Raw genomic sequence first — 14,527 nt, 5'->3', positions numbered from 1 at the left:
CAGGCGCTCATTGAGGTTATAAGGGTCAGACCCACACACACACACATATACCACCCCACCGTGAAGTTACAGGCAGATGGCAGCTGCCCAACATAGAGGCTGGGAACCTAACCCAGGTCTTCTGGAGAGCAGAGAGTGGCCCTAGGCACTGAGCCACCTCTCCAGTCCCCAACACTATTCTTATCACACAGACCCTGAACTCCCAGTTGGTGTTTCTGTTTACCAAGAGGCTCTCTGTGAGCTGGCATCAAGGCCCATCATTTCTTTTTCATCCTTTCTTCTTTCTGCCCACTTCTATGCATGAGGCTCTCCCTAGTCCCTTGCAGAATAATCTATGCACATCAACATGTGAGTGTTCCTTGTATGCTTGAGAAGGCAAAGCTACTCTTTCTAACCACACTGAAAACTGCAGAAAGCAAGGAGGAAACTTCCAAGAGTCTATGTGGGCACAGCACAGGACTGAATGTGAGGTTGTACACTACTGCAGAGTCAGCGGGACAGGCAGTACTGTGGGTACTGTTCAAACCATGACGCTCTCCCGCAGTTATGTTTTTCTCGGTGTTCGTTGTTGGAGCTGGGACGGGACCCAGAGCCCTGTGCACGATAGGCAAACACTGTCACTGAGCTGCACCCCCAGCTTCTTACTCTCTTTTAGTTAGAATTTCTTATTTAAAAATATTTTCAAGTACATCTTTTTTTTACTAATTAAGGGCAATTAACAGAGGGATTCCAACTCATAGATAGAGAAATTTTGACAGACTTGAAAAGTGACCGTTCTATAACCCCTAATTTAATCTTCATCCCCACAGAGTTCATTAGTGGAATGAAGCAACAGAAATGACTGACAGGGAATTTTACAAGTGAAGAGATCAGGCTCTTTCCACCTACACACCCTCGTCAAATGCAGACATTGTGTGACAGATATAATGTAACCGGAGGTGCATGACAGCATCTGTGACAGTCTAGGCAAAAGAGAAGCAGAGCCAAGAAAAGACCCAGAATCCAGAGAAGCCTGTGTAGTTCATGGCAGAAACAGGTTCAGAAAGACACAAACAACAGCCAATGCTGTAGAATACTATTTTAAGGTGTGTTGCTTTTGTTTAGGCTGCATTTGTTTTCCTCTGTGAAGCTGTATTCTTTGCCTGTCTAAAACACCTGATGGTCTAAAGAGAAGAATGGTCAACAGTAAGGCAGGAGCAAGGATAGGTGGCGCTGGCAGGCAGAGAGTATAAATAGAAGGAGAAAAGAGGAAGAGGAGGAGCAATGAGAGAAAGAGGGAGAAGGACATCAGGGCAAGCCACCAGCCAGCCAGAGTTAAGACTGAACGTGAGATATACAGACATAAGGAAAAAGCTGGGGGTGGGGGGAAGAGCAAAAGGTAGATGGAATCATTTAAGTTAAAAAAAAAAAAAAGCTGGCTATAAACAAGCCAAGCTATGGCCGGCCATTCATAACTAAGAATAAGCCTCCCTGTGTGATTTATTTGAGGGCTGGGTAGTGAGAAGTCCAAAAAAAGTCAAAAGACTAAAGAGCCCAAGAAGAGTAAAACATCACACAACAGATGCTCTTACAAAGGACCCAAGTTCAATTCCCAGCACCATACTCTCGACCATCTGTAACTTCAGTCCCAAGGGAGTTGATGACCTTTTCTGGCCTCTGTGGGCACTAGGCACACATGTGGTTCACAGACATACATGCACATAAAACACCCATACATGTAGAATAAAAAATTTAATTTAGAGAGAGAACTGGGGAAGGTTTCTCACCCAAATACCCACACCTAGGAGCCACATATTCCAACGGAGATAGAAATGCGTGGTCCTGAGTTACTTCAGAGCCACTGAAAGATAACTCGTCACCAGCTACACTGACAGAGGGTCTTGACAGATGGTCAACTGCCCTAAGATTCTGAGGACACGTTTTTCCTAAGCTTACTCTTTCCTCTAGTACTGTGAAGTCAGAAAGGAAAAAAAAAATGTCACTTATGAAGGAGAATGGGTACATGCACAGCTCACACACACGCACGCTATCTGGCCCAATTCTGTCGATGGCTCAGATCACACTGTTCTACAGGTTAGTCTAAGTGCGTACAAAGTGGGGTGAGAATGGCTTTCTCCTGGGAAGAAGCAACTGGCTTTTGGTATGGGATTAGAGATCCACTTTCTTCCTCTGTGACACAGGAAGAAAGCCACTGCCCAGGAACAAAATGAGATGACAAAAGGATAGATACCATGTTGATGAGCGATCCTGGCACTCAGGAGGCTGAGTCAAGAGGATTATAATTTCAGAGTCAGCCTGGGCTACACAGCCCTTCCGTGTCTATTAGAACAACATATATTTTCCTTCCAATGCTTAATATACATAAATACATACTATTATAATCTGAGTACTATATACAATATAAATATAAAATAAATACAGATGGACTAAAGAGATGGCTTAGCAATTAAAAGCATTTGCTGCTCTTGCAGAGGACTTGGTTTCAATTCCCTACAACCACATAGTAGCTCACAATCATCCATAACTCTAGTTCCACAGAATCAGGCCCCCTCATCTGGCCTACTTGGACACTAGACACATACACAGTACACTACACACACACACACACATACACACACACATATGCACACACCAGTCACATACATAAAACTTAAACACCAACTAAATGTCCCTAATCTGAAATCCAAAATACCCCAGAAATCTGACACTTTCCGATAACTAATCCAACATTCAAAAGGTTACCAACCTAAGAGCATTTCAGATGCCAAATTAGAGACCAGAGATGCTTGACTAGAAAGGTTTGGAAATGTCCTAAATACACAAAGTTCCAAAAGCTAAAATACATCAGGCCTCCCACATCTCAGACAAGGAACACCACCTGACTGGATCTCAACTGCCCTGACCTGAAAATCAATCCTGTGTTTATTTACCTGAACTGGGTTGACGAATTTTCCTTCAATCTTCATGATGCTGGATGTCCCCAGGTCATCTGGACTGAGGGAAAAAGTCAGCTCAGACTCTCTCTCGATAGGGATCTTCTCCAGTTTAAACTGGATGGTGGTGTTGTTCAGGATATGAAAGGCTGGCAGAAGGGAACAACAATGACAGACCATGAACACTAATACCTGGTTTGTTATTGATAATCAAGTGTCCTGTATATAAAATGAAGCCCAGGGATTCTCTGATGCTGGGTTGGTCTGAGTCTATAACTGAGACCAAAACTCACAACAAGTCAGATGGTGGTGGCACACACCTTTAATCCCAGACTTGGGAGGCAGCCTGTTCTATAGAGTGAGTTCCAGGACAGGCACCAAAGCTACACAAAGAAACCCTGTCTCAAAAAACAAAAAACAAACAATAACAACAACAAAGAAAGAGACTCACAACAAGCAGAACCACAAGACAAGTTTACACGAGGGGAAAAGAAGGTATTTTCATGACATTTTCTGCTTGACAGCTTCAAAATATGAAATAGCAAAGCTGGCAAAACAGCTCAAAGGCCACAGACTATCTTAAATTTCTCTTAGCCACAAAAGCCAATTTTCCAAACCAGACTGCCTCCTTCCTCAGCTTTCACAGACAGACAACAGCCTTCTCAAGAGGCCTTAACACATAACTCTAATTGAACACCTTATTCCAGAGAAAACTGTACGGTAAGCATGAAAATGTAGGAGTGACCAAGTGCACACCTAGCACACTCAAGTCCAGAGGCTGGTTCTCCAAAATCCAAATGCATCAGTGAAGGACCTTCTGAGAACCACAGGCATTTTCAAAAGCATTAGTTTCTTCAACTTCCCTGATTCTGGAGCTGGACTGCTTGGGTCTAACTGTCTGATCCAAGAATACAAACATGAAAACATCACTGTTTGAAGCCTGCACGGGTCCTGTTAGAAGACAGCAGAGCAATGGAAGATCATAACACCCAGAGAGCAAGTTTCCCTTCCGTTTACATTCATCTCTTGTGCTACCCAAGGCTGCAATATTTAACTAAGAGAAATGAACACCTTAGAACAAAAGAATAGAAAGAGTAAATGAAATGAGGTCACACTACATCCATCCACTGAAGCACCTCTGGAAAACACATTCAGCCAACAACAAAGGGCAACACTCAAGCACACTCTTACTTTGTCCAGAGACAGTAAAGCCACGCCAGGCCTCCCTGAAGCTGTTAAAACAGCACTATGACTTTCCACACCTTACCCAGAGATAACCCTCAAAGGGGCTGTGCTGTTTTCAGGACACACACACAGCAGCTGGCTTTAGAACGTTTACACTACACACTCAAAACTCGGCTCTGCTTCTCACCTTGGCCTCGATGCAGAGATTCAAAGAAATCATGTCGTGTGAAGTGAGCCTCCTCCTGACTGTTGGCACTGGCAGACCCAGAGGGTGGGCAAAACGTCCGACTGACTTCCGGTCCAGCACTGTCTCTGGCCGCCAGCTGAGTGCAATTCAAAGAATAGAGCTTAATGTCTTTGATTTCCACCTGCAGGCGGTCGCTTCTGGACTCATCATCTCCTGCCACAAAATTCTGGATAAATATCTGTCCCAAGTGTCCCACCAGCAGCTCAGGACTCCCAGGCCTCCGCGGGATAGAAACAACTGGAGACTCAATGTTTATGTTCAAGATGAGCTTCACAGTGTCCGATCGAGGGGAAGGAAGGCCAAACCCATAGATTTCATTCTCCTCCAAGACAAAGGGCTCCCGGGTCTTCTTCGGGGTTTCGAAGAGTGACACCATCTCACTGTACTCAGCAGTCTTGGTGGCTAACACTGTGGTGACTTTGGTAGCTGCACTTTTCAACATACTGCGAAAATTCTCCTCCAGCTCGTCCATGGACAATGTCAACTCCTTCAAGAATTTGGCGGAGTGGTTATAATGCAAGGACGCCATCTTCAGGTTGAGGAAGCACTCCTGTTTAGATTTCTCTACAAACGTGAAGCTCAACGCTTCACTCAGAGCTGCATCTTCCATCCTGACAAACACGCTTTCAAAATAGCCAATGTCGCTGACAATGTTCTCGTAGCCTACGGAATTCCCAATGCTGACGACATACTGGTTCTTCACGTTGTCTTGTGTCAGATCCATGAGCTGCAAGCAGCCAAGGGAACCACTCATGTCAAACGAGCTGCCCATCGACACATTCACTTTTGTGCCGCCAATACTGGCCGTTGCGATTTTCCTGCCCTGTCTCTCCCCGTCGGCCAGCCCCACTGTCCGAAGCAGCAGGAGGTTGAGTCTGTGGATCTCCACTGCGACCTCGGTGTTCTGCTCATAAGTTGACTGAATCGTGCCCTGTTCTCTAAAACTTCTTTCTAGGTCGGTCATCAGAGGCTGAGGGCTCATGTCATCCTTTTCCTTGGGGAAGGACTTTTGAAGAAAACCAATGAGCTCCACAATTGTCTCTGGGTTTAAGATGATGTCCAAGTTATTCACCTGAAGGGAAATCACCTGCAGTGTGCTGTCCAAGTTCATGGACGGGCACTCTGAACTCACAAACTGATACTCCAGTTTAATGAGGGACTCTTGTTCTTTGGTGAGTATTTTCTCCAGGGAAACACTAGTGGCCGATTGGTTGTTCAAGGTAGCCACATCAGTTAGGAAGGCCACACTAGGTCCAGAGACAGGAGACTGGGCCCTGCTATCCCGGAGGCTTCCTGTGGGAATATCAAAACTCAGGTTCTTGTGGGAAGCCATCAAAAGGTCAAAATCAGCACCATAAGTCTGCATGGTGTCCACCAGGAGCAACCCGTGAACAGTCAAGGAGACTTCAGCATCATAGGGCCTCTTCACAAAGTGAGCATTGGTGCCAAACACTTTGAGCACAGAGATGTAGCGCCCACTGCTCTCCACACCAAGCTGCATGCAGTTCACCTTGAATTCCGCTAGGAGGAGCTGTGACTCCACCAGCACCTCCCGTGTGTGCTGCTCTAGCATCACAATGCTCTGGGTCAGGTTCATTACTGAATCCTGCAGGCTTCCTCGTGGGCCTTCCTGGGGGAAAATCTTCTCTCTGATCTGGGTGTCAGAGGGCTTCATTTCAGGCGTGGTGAGGAGAGCAAAGCAGTTCTTTAGAGCAGATATCTTGTCTTCATTGATGTGGATTTTTAAGTCTGGTAAATTGCCTGAGAGCACAGCCCCAGGGTACTTAGGGTCTGACGTGTAGATCAGTCGGCGTTCTAACTGTAGGTGAACATTGAACTTCTCAACCACATGTGTTGGCCCCACATCGATGTCCTGCACACGCTTCCAGTTGTCTCTCACGCGCCCAACCATAACCTGGAGGTCCATGAACGTCAAGGAGTACCTTTCATACATTTGTGAGCTCATCAGATGAGCCTGAAGCTGTTCCTCACTGAATTCCACTCCAGAAAACGGTGGCACTTTCTCCCCACTGCTGCTGCTGGTCTCTGGAGGTGGGGTGCTGGGAGGTGTGGCAAGAGGGGTCTTATATTCATCGTCACTGAACTGATTCTCTTCAGAGGCTGACCCATCCCCACTTTTCCTCCTAGAGTCTTCTATAACAAAAAGTAAAAAGAAAGTAAGTAAAATGTCTATTTCCTCCCTCCCTTCTTCCCTTCTTACAATTAGGAGGGCTGGAAAGACAGCTCAGAGCTTAGGAGCACTTTCTGCTCTTGCAGAAGATCCAGGTTGCATACCCAGCATCCACACGGCAATTCACAACCACCTGTAACTCTAGTTCCAGGGAATCAGGTGTCCTCTTCCGGTCTCTTCAGGCTCATACATACATGCAGTGCATATAAACTCATACAAACATAAATTAAAAAATAAATTTTTAAAAAGAATCTCAGTCACATGGTGGTGTCCCACGCCTTTAATTCTAGCAACTCAGGAGGCCAAGGCAGGTGAATCTCTGTGCGTTTGAGGCCAGCCTGATCTACAAAGTGAGTCTCAGTACAGTCAGGTCTGTTTCACAGAGAAACCCTGTCTTGAAAAACATAGATAGATAGATAGATAGATAGATAGATAGATAGATAGACAGACAAATAAATGGTAGGGGCTGTAAAGATGGTTCAGTGGTTAAGATGGCTGCTCTTCCAAAGGACCCATGCTCAATTCTTAGCACCCACATGGCAACTCACAATTGTCTATAACTCCAGCTCCCTGGGATCTGACATCTTCATGTGAATGCACATAAAATAAAGTTAAATAAGTTCTTAAATAATAATGATAATTATTATTATTATTAGATGATGAAGAAGAAGAAGAAGAAGAAGAAGAAGAAGAAGAAGAAGAAGAAGAGGAAGAAGAAGAAGAAGAGGAAGAAGAAAAGGAAAGCTTCTACCAAACTGAAGTTTTTTGAGTGGATGAAAATGTCAGGCACAACAGTGTGTATCTGCTATTCACTCATTGTGAATCTACGTATTAAAATAAAAAACGAACACAAAGAGTAAAAATGTAGGGTTGTGAGAAGCCCCAAAGCTCATGCTGGGATGCTGAGGCCACCAGCTACTGTCAACATCTTCGCATCTTGTCATTTGCAGAATTGCTGACACAACTCTCTATGGCATTCTCCAAACTTATACACATCTCCCTTTGTTATAGTGTTCATTGTTTCCCTTCTAGAATGTGCTTGCTCAATACAACATCCTTATCTAGCACATAAAGATGGAAGGAGAAAACCAACAGCACAAACTTCTCTCTAGCTGTCACATGTGCAATGACATGCATAAGGAAACAAAATGTTAAAAATAAAAAATTAACCTTCTATCTCTAGCACTAAGTACTGGGAAATGTTTACTAAGATGTACAGTGTCACACAGAATGACAAAGAAAGCCGCAGAGATACTCCCCCACAGTCCCAAGATGGCTGCAATCAAGGTCAGATAACAAGCGACAAGAAAGATGTGGAGAATCTTCACTAACAGTGGGCATATAAGTCATTCAGGAAAGTAATCTGGTAGTCCCTAAAAATGTTAAACCTAAGGCCACCACATGACCCAGCACTCCACTCCTGGGTGAGCATGGGCGAGAACTGAGACCTGTGTCTCCACAGACACAACCTGACTGTGGGCAGTGGTACTATTCCAACGTCAGGGATGGGGTGGGGGTGCTGCAAATGTTTACTAACCAAGAACAGATAAATAAAGCGCGGTATATCCATAAAGGGACAAGCAAAGACCATGAAAATGAATGTGATCACACACACACACACACACACACACACAAAACAACAACAACAACATGGATAAACCCTGAAAGTATTAAATTAAAAAGCCAGACATGAAAGGGAATGTGTTCAAATATTCCACAAGCATGAAATGTTTGGAATAGAGAAATATAGAGGCCAAAAGAAAAAGACCAAGTCTGGTTGTCAAAACAGAGGGAAGAGGCGTTAAGAGACTACCAGTGAGTTCAGATTCAGCGTGGCTGACCTGGACATTTTGAAAGGTGAGTTGTATCTCCTTAGTAGTAAAGAAACAACATGAGAACTTCCAAGGGACTTTGCTTGGTTTTTTCCCCCCAATGCTTTGCCTGTATGCATGTCAGTGCACCACATACATGCCTGGCACCCAGAGAGGACAGAGAGAGTGTCAAATCCACTGGACCTGGAATTAAGGATGGCTATAATCACCCAAGTGAATGCTAGGAACTGAACCCAGGTCCTCTGTAAAAGCAGCAAGTGCTCTTAACCAGAGCCACCTCTCCAGACCCCACACTTGGAAGTTTAAGAGTGCTATGCAAACCTCTGCCCAGCTTTACTTAGTGAAGCTCAGACTGAGCAACAACACACTGAGCAGGTTTCTGATACCTCACACTGACACTCTACCTTGGGTATTGGTCAGAAGCATTCTCCCAAGGTCCACAACAACCAGCACAGGATTCTTGAAGGTGAAATCATCCGGAAATATCACCTGAGGGGCAGAAATGTCCAGCCGGACAGTCCACCGCTTGCTTTCCTCCTGTGAAGGCAAAATAAAATTCAGTTGCCAGCCTGCTGTAACCCCAGAACTCAAGAGGCAGGAGGACCAAAGTTCGAGGCTTGCCTCAACTACTCCATTTTATCACTGTTAACTGTGACTGCTGAACAGCTTTGTGGAGGTATCTAAACATTCCTGAAACCCAGCCAGGATGCCAGTCCTCAGGACTGCAACACAAGACACTTGTTGGCTAAAGGCATTACCACAGGCCAATGTTTGAAATAGAGAGCAAAAGCTAGCAAATTACTAATTGGAGGAGTTGTTTGTTGTGATTGATGATCCATAAATTAAAATGGCTTTTGTTTGTAATTACAAGGCTTAATAATTTGACGTATCATAGAAATCATGAAATACAAATTATGTTGAAATCAAAACACTTTTATTTACTCATAGACATTGGTAATCATAAACTTTCACTGGGCATGGTAGCACACTCCCTTAATCCCAGCACTCGGGAGGCAGAGGCAGGTGGATCTCTGTGAGTTCAAGGATAGCCTGGTCTACAAAGTGAGTTCCAGGATAGCCAAGGCTGTTATACAGAGAAACACTGTCTCAAAAAAAAAAATTAAATAAATTTTCATGCTAAAGTATCTTAAAGAAAATATACATTCACATATTTGTAATATAAATAATAAGGCATGTCATGAACTGGTACATTGTCCTTTTTGATTAAAATTTGCCTCAACTGTATGTGGTAAAGGCTAGTTTATATATAAATGTAATAAGGAACCCACACCTGATACTACCAAAATGGCCAAGAACCTGAGACTAAATAGGTCATGGGCACTAAGGGAAAACTTACTACTACTATTCTGCTAAAGGAATATAGCAATAAAATAACACCTAATGTCCTACTACTGTACCCACAGTGCATCACTCAGCCCTCACCAGAGAAGCTTTCTTTTTTTCTTTCATTTATTTATTTATTTATTTATTTATTTAGTTTTATTCTATATACTGTGTTGTTTGAATGTGTGCCTGCAGGCCAGAAGAGGGCACCAGATCTCATTACAGATGGCTGTGAGCTACTATGTGGTTGCTGGGACTTGAACTCAGAACCTTCGGAAGAGCAGGCAGAGCTCTTAACCACTGAACCATCTCTCCAGCTCCAAGAAGCTTTCTTTTCGCATAGATGGTAATTAACACAGACCCACAACTGGACAACACAAAAGGTCACAGACCTTCGAGTGCTCAACCCTGGAGATATCTTTATCAAACCCCTCCCCTAAGACTCAGGGATCTTTCTGGAGGAGGAGGCAGAAGTATTGTAAGACACAGAGGTGGTGGATGACTTTAAGGAAACAGTCTTCCAGGCACAACAGGATGGTGTACATAGGAACACACAGAGACTGTTCTGGTACCTACCAGACCTGCCTGAATAGGTTGAAACCAGACAAAATCCCACCCCCAACCAAGAAGCTATTTGCAATTGATACCTGCTGGGAAAGAGGAAATCAGTTTTCTCTAGTGGAGTGTCACTAGTACATCAACCACACTCCACAGTGGGCCCTGCCCAAGAGCAGTGAACCAACACGAAACAGACTCCATGCTTTGCGTGTGTACTTGTTTTGTCTTGTTTTACTGGGTTGTTTATCTTAATTTTCATTTGTTTAATTTTTTTTGAGATAGAGAGAAATAAATGAAGTTGAATAAGTAGGGATATGGGGAGGATCTGGGAGGAGTTGAAGGAGAGAGAAAGAATATGACCAAAATATACTGTAGACAAAAAAAAATTAATAAAATTAGAGAAAAAAAGAAAAAAACCCTCTCTTTTGAAGATAACAGAAAGGCACTCATAGCTGTAATGGATGCTGAAACACACACACACACACACACACACAAGCAAACAAGACTAATTCCTCATCCCCCACCACAAGTCCTTAGGCACTGGACTTCGTCCACAGCTGCTTCTCCAGGGTCACAGGAGCCACACTTGTCTAACAGCTCCATCTATGCCATGGCTAGACAGTGTGCTACCACACCCTGGTCAGAAACTGCCTTTCTGGACAATGAAGCTGCTTCTTGGCTTTCTCTATGCAGGTGTCGAGTCGGTTGGGCACACAGCACCACAAAACATGCACCCCAAGTCGAGCACTGTTCTACTGGATACCCTTTGCCTACAGCAAAAGGAAGGCTCTTCTGTGAACTACCTGCAGATGAGGCCTGGAGAGGCACCCAGGGAAGTCTCGAAAGAAGCCTCTGAGCAAGGAAAACATGATCTGGTCAGCACTGTTCATCTTCTTAACCACTAGTGGAGCTGTTTGTTTTATGACAGATACAATTATGGATTCCCCCCCCCCCTTTTTATCTCACCTAGTTGGCATAACTGATATGAACAAGCCAATCTACTACGGGTCATGAACTCATCAGGAAACATGGTTGCTTCTCCTGTCCCCAACAAAATCACACAAGGCTACTTACAATAAAATCTCCCACGAGCAGCCGATCAAGAGTCTGGCGGATCTCAGCCTTGGTCTGCATCTTCAGCTTGTTATATTGTCTTCGAGCAGCCTCAGCTACCCTCAACTCGAGCTCAGACTGATAACCAAAACCTGCAAGATTGGCGAGGCACAAGGCGTCAGAACTTGCAAGCTCCTGGGCCAATGAAATGCTGTCACTCTGCTCTTACCCAGAAGACCACCAAAGTGGGAAAAGGCAATCCGCACAAAAACAGCTCTTTGCTTTGCAATGGTCCATCACAGGACAGCCAGGAGAAGGCCAGGGGGGAAAGGTGGACAGCCTTAAGGGCATGGAGACAGACGAGAGAACGATGCCTGACTTATTAGAACCCCTAGGAACATTTCTGAAAACTCCAAACTGCTGTCTTTCAAAATTATTATAAAGCAGAATACTGTAGTGAAGGAAAAAAATTCAGCCAGGTCACACATGGCTACTGTTGAATGAACAGTCTCACAACTAGCTGCACGGTGGCACACGTCTTTAATCCCAGCACTTGGGAGGCAGAGGCAGGTGAATCTCTGTGAGTTTGAGGCTGGCCTGGTCTATAAGAACTACTTCCAGGACAGGAACCAAAACTACAAAGAAACTCAGTCTTGGGGGGGGGGGCTTCATGCCTGTCAAAAGACTACAGGAGCTTCATAATGAGCAAGGACGAAGGCAAAGGATGCACACAAAATAAAAGTTACTGTCTCACAAGCCTCCTCATCAGTGAAAGCACTCCTCCAATGTCTCAACCTCCTTGGGGAGTAAAGGAAGCAATTAGTTTAGTGCATCAACAATGACACTTAGGACCCTATGGTCGAAATCAAGTGAAGAGAGAGAGAGAGAGAGAGAGAGAGAGAGAGAGAGAGAGAGAGAAAGAGGGAGAGATGCTGCCACCTAGAAAGAAATTCTTGAATATTCTACCTTAGTCCATCAAGCTAAAACATCCTGGCCGAAGAAACTGCCATCCCAGAATGAAAGATGAAAAAGTGCAACCTAAAGGGACATGGGAAGGACACTGGCGAAGGACACTGGCGAGGGACACTGACTCGGTGTTCACACACTATCCTTCCACTTATTCTGGAGCTCTTACTGCAGTACCAGGTCATCCAAATGCATTACAACCTTGTCTAGAGCACCAGCAATGACCCAAAAGAAGATTCCCCTCCCCCCAAAGGTAACATAGGATCAAACAAACAAAAAAAAGTTAACCTGAGGTATGAACCTTTCCCTTGTAGAAAAAGTCTGCCACTTTTTTAATAGCCTGTGGGTTGTAGATGATGTTCAAGGGCCTCGTGCTGACATGCAGCCGCCTCTCAAACTGGCTGTGTACTGGATTCCTCTCATAGAGCATCTCAAAGACCGGACTGTCTGGCTCTGCAGCTAAAGGAAAGAATGGAATAGTGAACACAACAAAACAACCACCACACCCAGACAGGTCTGCAAAACATGCTGGGAAAAAGATGCTTTCTAAATTCTTTTCTCATCAGTTCACAATTATGCAGGTTTTTAAATAAAGCCTAATGAGGCCTGACTCTGATTTTTAACAGGAATCATGGCAGCTAGCCTACTGTAGTTGTTCCCATAATGCAAACCAAGGCCCAGAAAGCCTTGCAAAGCTACCCTAGGGACACCAGAGGAACACAGTCCCACCCGAAGGGTACCAGGATGCCTCCCAGTGCAATACGGATCCATCTGGCAAACCACTATGCACAGAGCAGAAATCAAAGTCTACCAATCAGTAATAATGATTTCTTTTAAGGATTAGTTTTAAGGACACATGAAAAATTACCCGGGTATTGATCACTTCTGTCTGCCGATGCAGTCTGAAGACCAAAAGACTGTGAGACTCTGCCAACTTCTTTCTGCTGTTAAACACATCCACAAAAATGCTTCAGTGAGCAGGAGGGACAATGCACTGCCCCCTTCATCTTACATGCCTTGCTCCCTCTTTGCACACACGACTCAAACCCCTCCACACTGAGCTTTACACATCCATGTACTACTGTGCCACTTCCTGGAGCTGACAATGTACTACGGAACCCAGCGCCTCTAATGAATGCCAAGTGAATAGTAACTATTTATAATTTTTCAAACTTTAAGCCCACCCTCCCACACTCTCTAAGAACATTCAAAAAGAAGTACATATAGAGAAAATGAATAAATATTCAGCCAATTAGACTATGTCTTTGACAACTTAGTAAGACTGAAGATCCCATAGCTGGTAAAGAATATTCCATATAAAATTGAAAATATATAGAGGACTTAAGGCAGTTCTCTTTTGGACTCCTGGAAAGATGAAATCTCATAGTAACAGTAGGTCGTGAGTATAGCTGTTAGACATGGGAAAGACTCAAGTGTTAACTATGAAATGCAGAGAGCAGTGGTGTTCCTGGCATTATTCCCAGGTAGACAGACACTTCCACAGTGGCTACAGCATGGGGAGGGAAGTGTCAGAGACACACAGCTCACCAACATTTCCTCTCTAACAAAGTCAAAGGACCTCATCCCAGCCTGAATCCAATGATCAAACGTCAAAATCAGTCCAGTTAACAGAATTTTTGGCTTCCTAAAAAAGACATAATATACTGACACCCACGTGTGATAGCCACGCCACTGCAGTGCACACCAACACCCATATATGATAGCCACGCCACTGCAGTGCACATCGACACCCATATATGATAGCCACACCACTGCAGTGCACACCGACACCCATATATGATAGCCACGCCACTGCAGTGCACACTGACACCCATATATGATAGCCACGCCACTGCAGTGCACACCGACACCCATATATGATAGCCACACCACTGCAGTGCACACCGACACCCATATATGATAGCCACGCCACTGCAGTGCACACTGACACCCATATATGATAGCCACGCCACTGCAGTGCACACCGACACCCACGTGTGATAGCCACACCACTGAAGTGCACACTGACAGCCACGTGTGATGGCCACACCACTGTAGGACATACCGGATTAGGGAAGACCAGGAGAGGAAACATGGTTCCTTCCGTAGCCAGATCTCGGAGGAACAGTCCACCCAATCGGACTAAAAGCAAGGAGGAGTTTCTTCGAGGAAGAGACTCTGCTAGAAGTTTGACATCTATAAAAGATAAAACGTAAGA

The 14,527-nt window shown here is 44.6% G+C and overlaps 1 protein-coding gene across 1 annotated transcript in view; it reads right to left on the bottom strand.

Annotated features, from left to right (window-relative positions):
• Positions 1-14,527, bottom strand: part of LOC121441724 (vacuolar protein sorting-associated protein 13D-like) — a 226,987-nt gene that overhangs the window by 182,422 nt on the left and 30,038 nt on the right. The window contains exons 14-20 of the mRNA XM_041642967.1: positions 14,375-14,505; positions 13,178-13,253; positions 12,598-12,768; positions 11,365-11,495; positions 8,793-8,925; positions 4,306-6,519; positions 2,931-3,082 (exon numbers count right to left, since the gene is read on the bottom strand). Of these exons, the coding sequence (XP_041498901.1) occupies positions 2,931-3,082; positions 4,306-6,519; positions 8,793-8,925; positions 11,365-11,495; positions 12,598-12,768; positions 13,178-13,253; positions 14,375-14,505 (3,008 nt within the window). The remainder of the gene's footprint in view (positions 1-2,930; positions 3,083-4,305; positions 6,520-8,792; positions 8,926-11,364; positions 11,496-12,597; positions 12,769-13,177; positions 13,254-14,374; positions 14,506-14,527) is intronic.

The sequence above is a fragment of the Microtus oregoni genome, unplaced genomic scaffold (genome assembly GCF_018167655.1).
Source record: "Microtus oregoni isolate MIOR12 unplaced genomic scaffold, Mior012 000081F_ref0000091, whole genome shotgun sequence".
Classification (NCBI taxonomy): Eukaryota; Metazoa; Chordata; class Mammalia; order Rodentia; family Cricetidae; genus Microtus; species Microtus oregoni.
Note: the sequence above shows the minus strand (reverse complement) of the source record. Positions and strands in the feature narration are given on the sequence as shown.